The sequence below is a fragment of the Otolemur garnettii genome, unplaced genomic scaffold (genome assembly GCF_000181295.1).
Source record: "Otolemur garnettii isolate 467f Iridium unplaced genomic scaffold, OtoGar3 scaffold00099, whole genome shotgun sequence".
Classification (NCBI taxonomy): Eukaryota; Metazoa; Chordata; class Mammalia; order Primates; family Galagidae; genus Otolemur; species Otolemur garnettii.
Genome location: NW_003852494.1, coordinates 2,466,822 through 2,479,147, shown reverse-complemented (window position 1 = coordinate 2,479,147; position 12,326 = coordinate 2,466,822). Strand labels below are relative to the sequence as shown.

The 12,326-nt window shown below is 48.2% G+C and overlaps 1 protein-coding gene across 1 annotated transcript in view; it reads right to left on the bottom strand.

Annotated features, from left to right (window-relative positions):
* Positions 1-315: 315 nt before the first annotated feature.
* BCL7A (BCL tumor suppressor 7A) overlaps positions 316-12,326 on the bottom strand; it is a 30,272-nt gene continuing 18,261 nt past the window's right edge. The window contains exons 5-7 of the mRNA XM_003796009.3: positions 11,170-11,337; positions 4,675-4,796; positions 316-3,273 (exon numbers count right to left, since the gene is read on the bottom strand). Coding sequence (XP_003796057.1) covers positions 3,202-3,273; positions 4,675-4,796; positions 11,170-11,337 — 362 coding nt within the window. The 3' untranslated portion in view covers positions 316-3,201. The remainder of the gene's footprint in view (positions 3,274-4,674; positions 4,797-11,169; positions 11,338-12,326) is intronic.

Below are 12,326 nucleotides of genomic sequence, written 5' to 3'. Positions count from 1 at the left end.
TTTTAAACGAGGGCCCTGACTGGCCATGAAAGGTGGGCCAGGGACAGCCCTGCTGTGTCCTCACCTGCTCAAGATGGCCAATAACACCTGCTCACAGAAGAGTGTTTAGTGGTTTGCATGATACATAGCTGGTGCTCAAGAATGACAGCTATCCTGTCACCACAGAAGGTGATAGTCCCTGTATACAAGGAGCTTACCTAGTCCTGTATAGTGAAGCCATGCAGCCGTGCACAAGAGGCCACAGCAGCCGGTGTGTTCTTCCCACCTTCACTCTGACTTTCCTCTTTATTATGATGTGACAAAACCACAGAGTACTCATGATTTGAACTTTTTTTTATTTTCTGAAATGGAACCATTGTACATTGTACAAACCATATCTACTGATGGAATAAATAAGTGAAAAATTATACTGCTGTACAACACACCAAAAAAAAAAAAACCCAAAAAATCGTAAGATGAAAAAAAATTTAGGTAACAGTGAAAAAAGGTCTTTATGCCTCTAACCAGGTCCTCGGGCGATAGTGAACATTCCAAACCATGACACCATTTGATAAAGGGAGGTCACCACCCTCAATGTCGGTCAGCAGCCTTCCGGGTTATGGGGTAAGTGCCAGCACTTTGTGGAATGTGTAGCCGCAGCCTCCCCGACTTCAAGTTTTGGGGGGAATTGAGTTTGCCCTGGGAGCCCTTTAGGCCATGGGGCCTGATGTCCCTGGAAGGCTTTCACCTAGGATCCCCCGGCCCTGGCTGGCAGCCGAAAGGTCTTAGATTCTGTGGTGGGGTAGGGCAAGGGGTGCAGGGCGGGTGGGGGGCGGTGGCTCCGAGGCACGGACCGCATCAGGGAAGGAAGCACATCGGATTTCGCAGTCTCATTGTCCCGCGTGGAAGGCCCTCTTGGCCAGCGTGGAGTGCAGGGCTGTTGGCGCTTTGCCTGGCGTGGCCATGGCAGGGCCCAGGTGGTCCCAGCCGCTGGCCCATTCCTACCTTCAGGCACTTCAGAGAAAAACTAGTGACAGCCTCAGTACTGTGGGCATCATCTTCATCCTCAATCACGTCAACTCCCCTTGCCTGTCCAAAGAGGCCACCGCACACACGTGGCACAGGTGGCCCTCGCCCTTCCGTCTCTGTGGATGCATGTGTTTGATTCTCCTTCAGCTGTCTTGGTTGTAACTTCTCATTTCCCAAAAAAGAAAAGGACACAGATATCCAAATTCATCTTTCATCAAAATGGAGTTTTGCTGCAAAGAAAATCATTACTCTAACTCTACAGGATCTGGAGGTAAAGCTCCAGGAGATGCGCTGAGAGGTAACGCATCTGGTTGCTTCTGCGGCAGTCGCAGAACACAGTTCCCAACAAAACTGCCTGAGGGGCAAAACTGGTTAAGTACAGGATTTTTTTTTTTTTTAAGACAGAGACCTTTCAGCATTGCTAACTTCAACATTAAGATTTTCAAAGTTTCTTTCTTTTTTTTTCCCTTATTTCAGGAGACATTTTGCATGAGGTATTTGAAATTCAGGAACATTTTGATTTTTCTTGAAGTGCAGGAAATAGATAGGCTCCCTTTAAAAAAAAAAAAAAAAAGTAAGAGCCTCACCCTCAGAAATGCTTAGAAAATGGAATCTGGCAGACATTTCCCATGGTGGTCAGGAGAAAGACCCACACGTCAGAGGTGGCACCTGAATATGCACCAATTAGCCAAATAAAACAAAACAAAACAAAAAACCACAACAAAACCCGCAATCCCCCCCACCCCCGTAACACACAACTCAAAGGGAGTCAGAACTCCAGTGCAGTAAAGAAAGCTCGGGAAAGGGTTGAAGGTCTGAGAAGCCCATGTACTGAGAGAGCCATCTGGGTCTCAGAACCAAATGATTAGGCAGTTCGTCCAAGGGGGCATCTTGGTTTAGTGAGAGGAAGTGGTCCCAGCGCAGTTGGGGTTGATGGGGAGAGTCCGTCTCTCCTTCCAGGAGGGTGTGCAAATCTTTCTAATTCCTTGGTGCCTTGTTTCTGGCCTTTGAGGCCCAACCATCAAGGCCTGCTCCCCCTGTGGGGACCAACAGCACGTTCTGGTATGAGACATGGTAGGACTATTGGCTCCGAGAGTCAGAACGTTATACAGAAGCAAGCAGATTTTGATCAGCTGCAATCTTGCCTCTCCAAGGCACAGGCCAGGGCACAGGGGGAGGCAGAGGGAAGCAACATGGATTTGAAATCCAAGCAACGTCCTATGAGCGAAAAGTTCAGCACCAGCTATTCCTACCTCCTGCTTCCAGCCTCCCTGGCCCTGTTAGCGTCTTGCAGTCAGCCAGAGAAGCCATTTCATCTTCGGAGGTCTGGGAGAAGCCGGTAGAGATGGGGGTGGGGGCAACAAGACTGGAAGTGCCAGAAAAATCTAAGGGCTTTGCATGTCCATCTAGGCCACTGTAGCCTTGGAAACAACCAGTCTCAAAGGCCCAGAGGAAGTAAGGGCATAGCAAGCGCCCAGCCTGGACCGAAGAGGCCACCCTTGGGGACCATGCCCCACACCTGCAACTCCTCGGGCCTTGGAGGCTGGTGCAGACCCCATCTAGGGCTTGGGAGGGCCTGAGCCCCTGTACCTGGAAATCAGGTGGGCTGAGGAGCTCCCATCTCTGCCCTGCCTGCTCTGATAAAAGTCCTGGGGCATGGAGGAGAGAGGTGAGCGTGGTGGCAGCCGCTGCCCCAACAAACCAAGAGGGCACTTTGCAAAAGAAGATGCAAAAACAACCAGGAAACATGCCAGAGGTCACCTCAAGGGCACAAGGCACAAAAAAGAAAGCAGAAAGAATCGGTTGAACAGTGTGAAAGCCCCGATGAAAAGCGAATTCCTGATCAGTACCACCCTCGCATAGCTTATATCGTTAAATAGAGAAGTGGAAAAAAAAATACAGCAGCAACACAAATGTAATCTTGGCTTCCGAGACAGTGTGCAGACACTCCTGAGCTGCCGACCCGCCTCCCCAAGGACAGTCGCTTAAAGGTTCGAGTGTTTTGCTTCACAGCAGAGTTCTTCAGTGTCTGAGAAGTTACGCCATTCTAGGTTTTCTTGGATTTGCACTTGGTAAACTTGAAACATTAGTAGTTCTGTTCGTACCCAAGAGGAGTTGCTTGGGCAAAGTTGTTCTAGAATTAACTGCTGATGTACCTTCCATGAAACATGGATTGGAGGGTTTCACTTATTTCTACATTTCTTCGGAGTTTTGTTGAGAGGCCTCCAGTTTCATCTTTTTAGAGGGCGGCACTCCTTCCAAATCCTTGGGGGAAAAGGAAGAAAAGAGAAACACAGGTTAGTAGGCCAGGAGCAATTTAGGCCAGATAGTTGAACATCAGCCCAGAAGGAACAGAGAAGGAGCATCTGAGCAGTTCAGACCAGCAGTTCCATCCCAAGGCCCATATTCTGACTTTAGAGGTTCATAGATCTAGAGAGACCATCACACTGGACTCCTCCTGGAACTTTGGGAGGCTTGTTGTCTGGCCCCTGCCCAGCCCTGCCATATGTGAACCACCCTAACCCAGGACTGTTCTCCACACTCTCTTCATCAACCCAACGTCCCCACCCAGGACTGTTCTCCATACTCCCTTCATCAACCCAGACTCTCAATCCTCCCATCTGTAATGAAGTGCTGGGTGGATTATTTATACATAAGTTTCAAGTTTACCCCTCTAAATTCTAAGGCCATCTCTGGAAGGCCCAGACCTGCTTTGCCATGTCCTAGACTATTACTGGCCCAGGGCCTGGCCTGGGCACACTCTCAACCTTTGCTGAATGTACTTTTTTCTTTTTCCTCAGACAGTCTTACTCTGTGGCCTTCGGTACAGTGCCGTGGTGTCAGACCTCACAGCAACCTCAAACTCTTGGGCTCAGTAATCCTCTAGCAAGGCTGGGTGCGGTGGCTCACTTGAGCTCATAGGTTCCAGACCAGTCTGAGCCAGAACAAGATCTCGTCTCTAAAAATAGCTGGGTGTTGTGGCGGGCACCTGTAGTTCTAGTTACTTGGCAGGTTGAGGCAAGAGGACTGCTTGAGCCCAAGAATCTGAGGTTGCTATGAGGTATGACGCCACAGCACTCTACTGAGGGCGACAAAGTAAGACTCTGTTTTAAAAAAAAAAAATCCTCTTGCCTCAGCTTCCCAAGTAGCTGGGACTATAGGTGCCCACCACCACACTCAGCTAGTTTTAGAGACAGGGTCTTGCTCTTGCTGCTTAGGCTGGTCTTGAACGCCTGAGCTCAAGCAATCCAACTGCCTTAGCTTCCCAGAGTGCTAGGATTATACCCGTGAGTCATTGCTGAATGTACTTATTATGTATGTTATTCTGGGGGAAAGGGTCTGTAGCTGTCGCCAAATTCCAACAAAATCCCATGCCCCCCCCCCCCAAAAGGTTCAACACTCACTCACTCAGCCATTACCCAATTATCCAGGGCATCTTCAACCTAATCTGTTGTCTGAGACTCAACTCCTAATTACAGCTACCCTAACAGGTACTCCCCACTGGCCTAGGAGAAAGCCCAGGTCTGGACGGTATCCAGCAGCCTTCCTCCCTGCCTGCACCCCACACCTGTTAGCAAGTCCCACCAAATTCATCCACCCCCTGAGCTGCCCACCACCCCATCCACACCTGACCTAGATGCCCCTCTGAGATCACAACCTAGGTACCTGAGAGATTGCTGACGTCTCTGCTGCTAAACCCGAATCTCCAGATAGCTGCCGTTCTACTTTCTCTGTACTGTTCATCGAGTGTTCCATCGAAGACTGTGAATTCTGCTCATCAGAAGCATCTGAGGAACAGCAAGATGACAGAAGCTGTTTTCAGGCACGTGAAATGCCAAGCCAGATGGGCCTGATACTAAAAATACCTGTAACTGGGGACTTGTATGCTCGGTGGTCTTCAAGGGCTGCAACAGGCTGGATGTGGGGATGCTGAGAGAAGCCCCTTGTTTATTTGTTAGTGATGCTGTTCTAATCAGCCAGGCCACGTACTAGCCCTGGGGTTCCAAACCCTCTCCTGAACCCTTATTAGCAAGCAAGTTCTGGGGACCAGGAGACACTGTGGGCTCAAGCTGCGTGCACTGGGCGCCCCCTGGTGGACCCATCATGCGCCAACAATCATGGCGGAGCCTCCTCTCTGCGGAAGGAGCCTGCGGCACGTCAGAAGTACTTGACCCTTTGTAAGCATTTTTCTTAATAATACAGGCACTTTTCAGATTGTCAGAATAATGACTGATCATTGCAGGAAAGAGAAAATGCAGGAAAAAAAAAAGGTAAAATCACCTGTCACTCATGCTACCCAGAGACCACCCCTCTATGCTTCAGACTTAGGTTTCCCATCTTTCTAGATTTTTCCTCCTAATGCATGTTATTTTACCCTCTTCCCAAACAAGGATCACAAGGTATTTGGGAAAAATTTTTCATGTCTTTAAAAATTCCGTAAGTACCAGAGCTTATTTAACAGCAGCACAGTAGCCCTCTGAGCCATTGGTACATCTAATGGATCTAGGTACTGGGTTGACTTTCCATGCCCCAGTCTCCCTGCTGCTTCACCCTAGGTTTCTTCAACAGAAAAGAGGGTACAGGCTGGGGTAGGGGTGGCAGCAGTTCCACCTACAGCCTACTGGGCACAGGGCTGGGGACTCATGCAGAGAACAGCAAAATACCACCAGGGCCCCAAACACTGTGTTTCCCCGATTTAAAAAAAACACAACTAATCCTAAAGAATGCCTAAGCAACCAAGACTTACTTTCTGGGGCTTCTGAGGCAGAGAAATAATAAAGCAGGGGAAAATCTAGGCTTAAGTTTAAAAGCAATCAGGCAATACTGGACTAAGGGAGGGGTCTGACACAAGCAGGTGCAGGGGGCTCTGGCCTTCCTGGGGGGCTGAACAAGCAAAGATGAAGGGGCTGATGATACCAAATGCTTGTTACTCTTCAGACCAGGAGACCTGACATTCATCCAGTGTCATGGGCCAGGCTCCAAGTTGAACTCTGTTGGATCCCAACTAGGGTGGGGATCAGGAATCCACAATCACCAGGGCAGGGTTCTGCCTACAGCCTAGTGTATGGAGGACACAGGGTTTGGAGACAGATCTGGGTTTGAATACTGCCTGCACTGCCTCTGCCAGGTGAGGGGCCTCTGAGACTGAGAGAAACTTGTAGAAACACTTGTAGAAACAAGGTGGGTAACAGCCACCCTGTGGAGTAGCTGTGAAGATCGATCGGAATGACATGACCAAACAGCAGCCCCCGCAGGTGGGAGTAACTGAGGCATTATCTAGGGTACAGAGTCAAACTCCCCATAAACCCGAAATTTCTGATACTTTTAGTTTTACCTTTAAAATCCATGTTAATGCAAGTACCTCAAAAAGTTAAACACAGAATTACCAAATGACCTACCAATTCCACTCTTAGGCACATGCCCCAAGAGAACTGAAAACCCAAACAGATGTTTGTACATGGATGTTCACAGCCTCCCTATTCACAATAGCCAGAAAGAAGAAAAAGCCCCAAAGTAACTGGACAGATGAACAGATACACACAGTGGAGTATGATGCAGCAGCAAAATGAATGAACCCCTGAGGCTGGGCATGGTGGCTCATGCCTCTAATCCTAACACTCTGGGAGGTCAAGGTAGGTGGACTGCTCAAACTCAGGAGTTTGAGCCCAGCTTGAGCAAGAGTGAGACTCCATCTCTAGTAAAAAATAGATAAACTAGCCAGGCATTGTGGTGGGCACCTGTAGTCCCAGCTCCTCAGGAGACTAAAGCAACAGGATCTCTTGAGCTTCAGAGTTTGAGGTTGCTGTGAGCTAGGCTGATGCCACAGCACTCTACCTAGGGCAACAGAGTGAGACTCTGTCTCTAGAAAACAAACAAACAAAAGAGAATAAAGCTGACATGTACTACAACACGGACAAACCTTGAAATCACGATGCTGTGTGAAAAGAAGCCAGACTCCACTTACATGAAATGTCCAGATCAGGCAATTTCACAGAGGCAGAAAGCAGGTTAGAGGTTACCAGGGAATAGGGGAAGGAGAAATGGGGAGTGACTGCTAGTGGGTAAGAGATTGTTCTTTGGCGTGATGGAAATATTCTGGAGCTAGACAGAGGTGGTAGTTGTACAACCTTTTCAGTATACTAAACACCAGTGAATTGTTGTTCACTTAAAAGTTAATTTTATGTGAATTTAATCTCAATAAAAAGAAAAAATCCATGTTAGTGTTATATTCTATTCTGTAGTACCTATGTTTATAATAACATAAACATCTAACATTCTACTGACCTAGAAAATTTGCCACATCTGTGGCATTGCATGTGACCGTAGTTCCTTTTCTGCTGGGCACAGAAGGGTTGGCAGAGTGGAATGGGATGTGGGTGCCCCAGATATATAGGCTTAGAAATCATGAAGGTGGCCAATCACCCAGAAATTCATGCTGACCCTTGCTGGGTGGAGAGGCACCCCACCAGAGGCCTCCCCTGAAAGCCAGGCCTGAGTGCTCAGGGGGAAATGGCCTTAGAGTGCACACAGCACTCAATGGCTCAAGGCAGCAGCTGATTCTCTGAGCGCAGTGGTGTTGGAATTCACCCAGAGGAAATTTTCCTGGGGACTAAATTTAGTCCAGGGAGCTTGGATATTATGTCATTCCCTGAACTCACTCAGCAGTAAACAAGTTCAAAGCAAGGTCAACAGCTGGTGGCCAACCTGTCCTATCCCGGCAGACACTGGGCACCCACCTGGGAAGGCCATGTTAGTCTGGTCCTTGGGCCCCTCCCACAGGGAGCCTGGGCAGCACCTGCCAGTGGGCAGGTGAGTCTGAACAGCACTTGGGCAGCTATGTGGGCCCAGAGATCTGCGGTGGCCTGCTTGGGTCCCAATGCTTTAGCTTTTGGTGATGATGGCAAGGTGGGTAGTGGCTAGCAAAATGTGGCAGTTATGGAGGTGTTAACCTAAAATATAATTCATATAGGTGAGTTTTAACTGGGCCTTACAGCAAAGGAGATACAAACTCGAAACATGGGAGAAATAAAGCCATAGCCAGAAGGAAACCAGGATGGGAAAGAAGCCAGAGTGTAGCTGTAGACATGGCCCATGCCAGCCCCCAGAACCCCCAGAATCGCTCCCCTGCTCCCCAGATCCTTCCTACGTGCCTAGCTCCTGGCCAAGCACTTTGCTCATGTTCCCACCTCCTCCACCTCTTACTGCGATTGACAAGGGAGGCCACATCTATTCATCTCATTCTATAAACAAGGAAACAGAAAGGTGCGGGGGAGGTGATGGTGCCTGCCCAAGGCCATACAGCTAGTGTCTGCCTGGATGTGACCACAGCCCTGTCCTGACCCTTCTACTTTCTACTTGCACAGCCACCTGGCCAGGACTCCCATGAGAAGCCTGGTGGTGGACAGGCCAGATGGGGGGGTGGGGTAGGAGTGGTAGCCCATGCTGTACACAGCGAAGTCTACTCTAGGGCAAAGCCACCAAGACACTGGCTCTCTACTGGAGGCAATCTTGTCACCACCACCATAATCTGGCAATGTCTGGAGACAATTTTAGTGTCCCAGTTGGGGAAGGAGAGACACTGGCATCTAGGCCAGAGATGCTGTTACACCTCCCATGATGCACAGGACACCCTCCTGGCAACAAAAATTATCCAGCCCAAAATGCCAATAGAGCCAAGGCCTAGATTCCTGTTCCAGCAGAAAGTCATTCTACCCATAACCCCTCTGGAGGAAATCTCAGCACATCTACAGGCACTTTAAGTGCACACACCCTTTGACTAAACCAGTGGTTCTCAATCTTCCTAATGCTGCGGTCCTGTAGTACAGTTCCCGTGGGTCGAGGTTGAGAACCGCTGGACTAAACAGTTTTGCTTCCAAGGGCACAGCCTATCGATCCACCTGCACCTGGGCAAAGGTGTGGACAGGTATGGGCATGAGACTCCCTGAGGCAAAGCACGTGCATAAAAGATACAGACTATCATGGCGGGGAGGAGCTACTTAAATAGGACGACGGCACACTAGTGTACCATGACAGGATCTTAAGTGTGGTACAAAAATTTTTAGAAATCATTAATTAAATTATTTTCAAAAGAAGTTTAAAGCACAGTAAGTACCTTCTTTTTTTTTTTTTTTTGAGACAGAGTCTCACTTTGTTGCCCTGGGTAGAGTGCCGTGGCCATCATACCTCACAGTAACCTCAAACTCTTGGATTCAAGCAATTCTCTTGCCTCAGCCTCCCGAGTAACTGGGACTATAGGCGCCTACCACAACACCCAGCTATTTTTAGAGATGGGGTCTTGCTCAGGCTAGTCTTGAACTCCTGTGGTCAAGCAATCCACCGGCCTTTGTCTCCCAGAGTGCTAGGATTATAGGTGTGAACCACCATGCCTGGCCCTTGATTTTCCTTTTAAATCTATAATAGCAAAAACAGTGGTAAACACAGGGTTAACACATGGAAACTGCCCTTTGACCATAGTGCTGGAGAGATAATAAGGAGGGGTGGGGAGTGCGGTAAGTGGAGGGACAGCTGTTTTTCTGCTCTTAATGTTTGCTGCTTCATGGAAATGCAGACATAGTACTACCAAATCTGATTTTTCAAAAGCTGGACATCAACTCTATGTTTATTTATTTTTTTAATTTGTTGCAGAGATAGGGTCTTGCTATGTTGCTCAGGCTGGTTTTAAACTCTAGGCCCTCAAGTGATCCTCCTGCCTTGTTCTATCAAAGGGCTGATATCGTAAGTGTGAGTCACTGAGCCCAGACAGAGACACATGCTGAAGTGTTTACAGAGGAAACGTCCTTAGGTATACAACTTACTCTCAAATGGTCCCAGGAAAAAATGTTTGTAGATAAAGCCAAAAAACTAAAAAAACAAATAAACACAAACTCTCAAAAAACCCAACAATTGCCTACTTCAGTTGGTGGATATACTTGTACTATTCTTCCCATTTTCCTGTAGAAATTCAAAATAAATAAAAACAAAACACAGCAAAGCAAGTAACCACTATTCCCATTCAACACACACACAAATACACATTCATATGCACAAATCTGCCCCCACCTCTACGATCAGACCACTCCTTACCACCTCCCGTTCCTCCCTCACCCCAGGTCTGATCAGCATCCTCTCCCTAGACAACTGTAGCAGCCCCTCACTGGGGCTTCCTATCTCCACCCAGGTTCTACCTTGTCAATTCTTAATCCTTCAGATCACATCACCCAAACCCCAAGGGCTCCCATCTCACGCGTTAGAAAAACCTGGGCTGGGCAGTAGCCTTTGGAGGTCCCCATTCCAGAGGTCTGGGCTCCGCCCTGATGCCACTATATTTTCCAGTCCCTCATGCACTTTCCTCTAGTCACGCTGAACACACTCCTGCCACAGGGCCTTTGCACCACCTGCCATGTTCTTCTCCCAGATATACGCTGGCTCACTCTTAGCCTAGGTTGAGCCTGTAGTTATGTCAGCTTCTCAGTGAGGCCTTCCCTGACCGCCTTCTATTTAAAACTACGACACCCCCATCATTCAGCACGACTCCCCATTCCCCTTTTCTACTGTCTAATTCACCACACTTGGCTTCCAAATCATAGGCTGTCTTTATTTTGTTTAGCAGGCCCAGGCCGGGTTCAAACCCACCAGCCCTGGAGCATGTGGCCAATGCCCTAACCACTGAGTATAGGCGCCCAGTTTCCCCCTACTCCCTATCCCCCCCCCCCTTTTTTTTTTTTGCAGTTTTTGGCTGGGGCTGGGTTTGAACCTGCCACTTCTGGCATATGGGGCTGGCGCCCTACTCCTCTGAACTACAGGTGGCGCCTTTTTTTTTTTTTTGAGACAGAGCTTTACTCTGTAGCCTTGGGTGGAGTGCCATGGTGTCATCATAGCTCACAGCAACCTCAAACTCTTGGGCTCAAATGATATAGTCTTGTCTCAATTTTTCTATTTTTAGTAGCGATGGGGTCTCAGTCTTGCTCAGGCTGGTCTTAAACTCCTCAGCTCAAGCAATCCATTTGCCTCTGCCTCTCAGACTATCTGACTTTTAATCATCTCAAGAGACTCTGAACTCCAGGTGTTACCTTTTCTGGGAGGGCCTCCTTGAATACTTGTCCCCTGACTGCTGAAGTACAAGTGGAGACCCCAAGGAGCCCAGCCCTAGACAGCACGTACCTTCAGCCCCAGGGTGCCCCTTCCCATCTGCCTGGGCCTCGTCTGCCTTGGCTTCAGCACCATCACCCGGCACAGCAGAGTTGGGCTCCGGGGCAGGGCTTGAATTGCTGCTGTTCTCCTGCTTGATCGGGGAGGCGTCAGCTATAGAGCTCTGATTGCTGTTGTCATCTGCATGGTGAGGACAGAAGCAGAGCATGAAATCCTGAAACTGTCCTGGGCCTCCACACCTGAGCCCCACAGGATGCTCTCCCAGGAAAAGGTCTGGATACTTCTTCCTCCTGAGCTGACCACCCTGTCTAGGGCCACCCCACATGGCCTGACCTTTCTCCCAGTTGCTCCTTAAGAAGATGCCTGTGTATGGAGGTGGCCAGCTAGAGACGGGACTCAACTCATCTCAAATCTTTGGGGGATATCTGAGGCCTAATTCTGGGGAGATAAATGAGACATCGTGTGTATCTAGAGGGCAGCTCAGCATGGTCCAGGGAGCATTACTGTCCAGATGGTTCATACACTTCCCCAAGCCTCTAGGCCAAATTCTACTTAATGTGAAACAAAAGGGAGAGAACAAGACAGCAACTGAAGGTGGTATATTCCAAAGGATACTTGGTCTGATCTCTTCAAGTCAATATGGTTTTTATTAAAAAAAAAAAAAAAAAAAAAACAGAGAGAAGGAGAAGGTAGAAACACAGAAGTTAGTTATAGAGTAAAAGAAAGCTAAGAGACCCAATGACTAAATATGATGGATGGGAATTATTTGGATCCTGTTTTGAACGTGTCAGCTGTAACGTTTTGGAACAATTGGGGGATTTGTACATGATCTGGATTTAAAAGCTATTAGGGAATTGTTAATTTTGCTAGAAGGAATAATGGTACAGTGGGTACAGAGAAATGGTACTTTTTAGCAATGCATGCTATAATAAAATGTTTAGATATGGACTTAAATGTCATGATGCAGGAGAAATTTACTTTAACATCCTTTAGTGCAGGTTGCATACAATGTCAGAACTCCTTGAACTTTACACTCAGTTCTGAGTATTTTTTTATGTATATTAGACTTTAATTAAAAAAACACATTAGGCTCGGCGCCTGTGGCTCAAGCGGCTAAGGCGCCAGCCACATACACCTAAGGTGGTGAGTTCGAATCCCCAGCCCGGGCC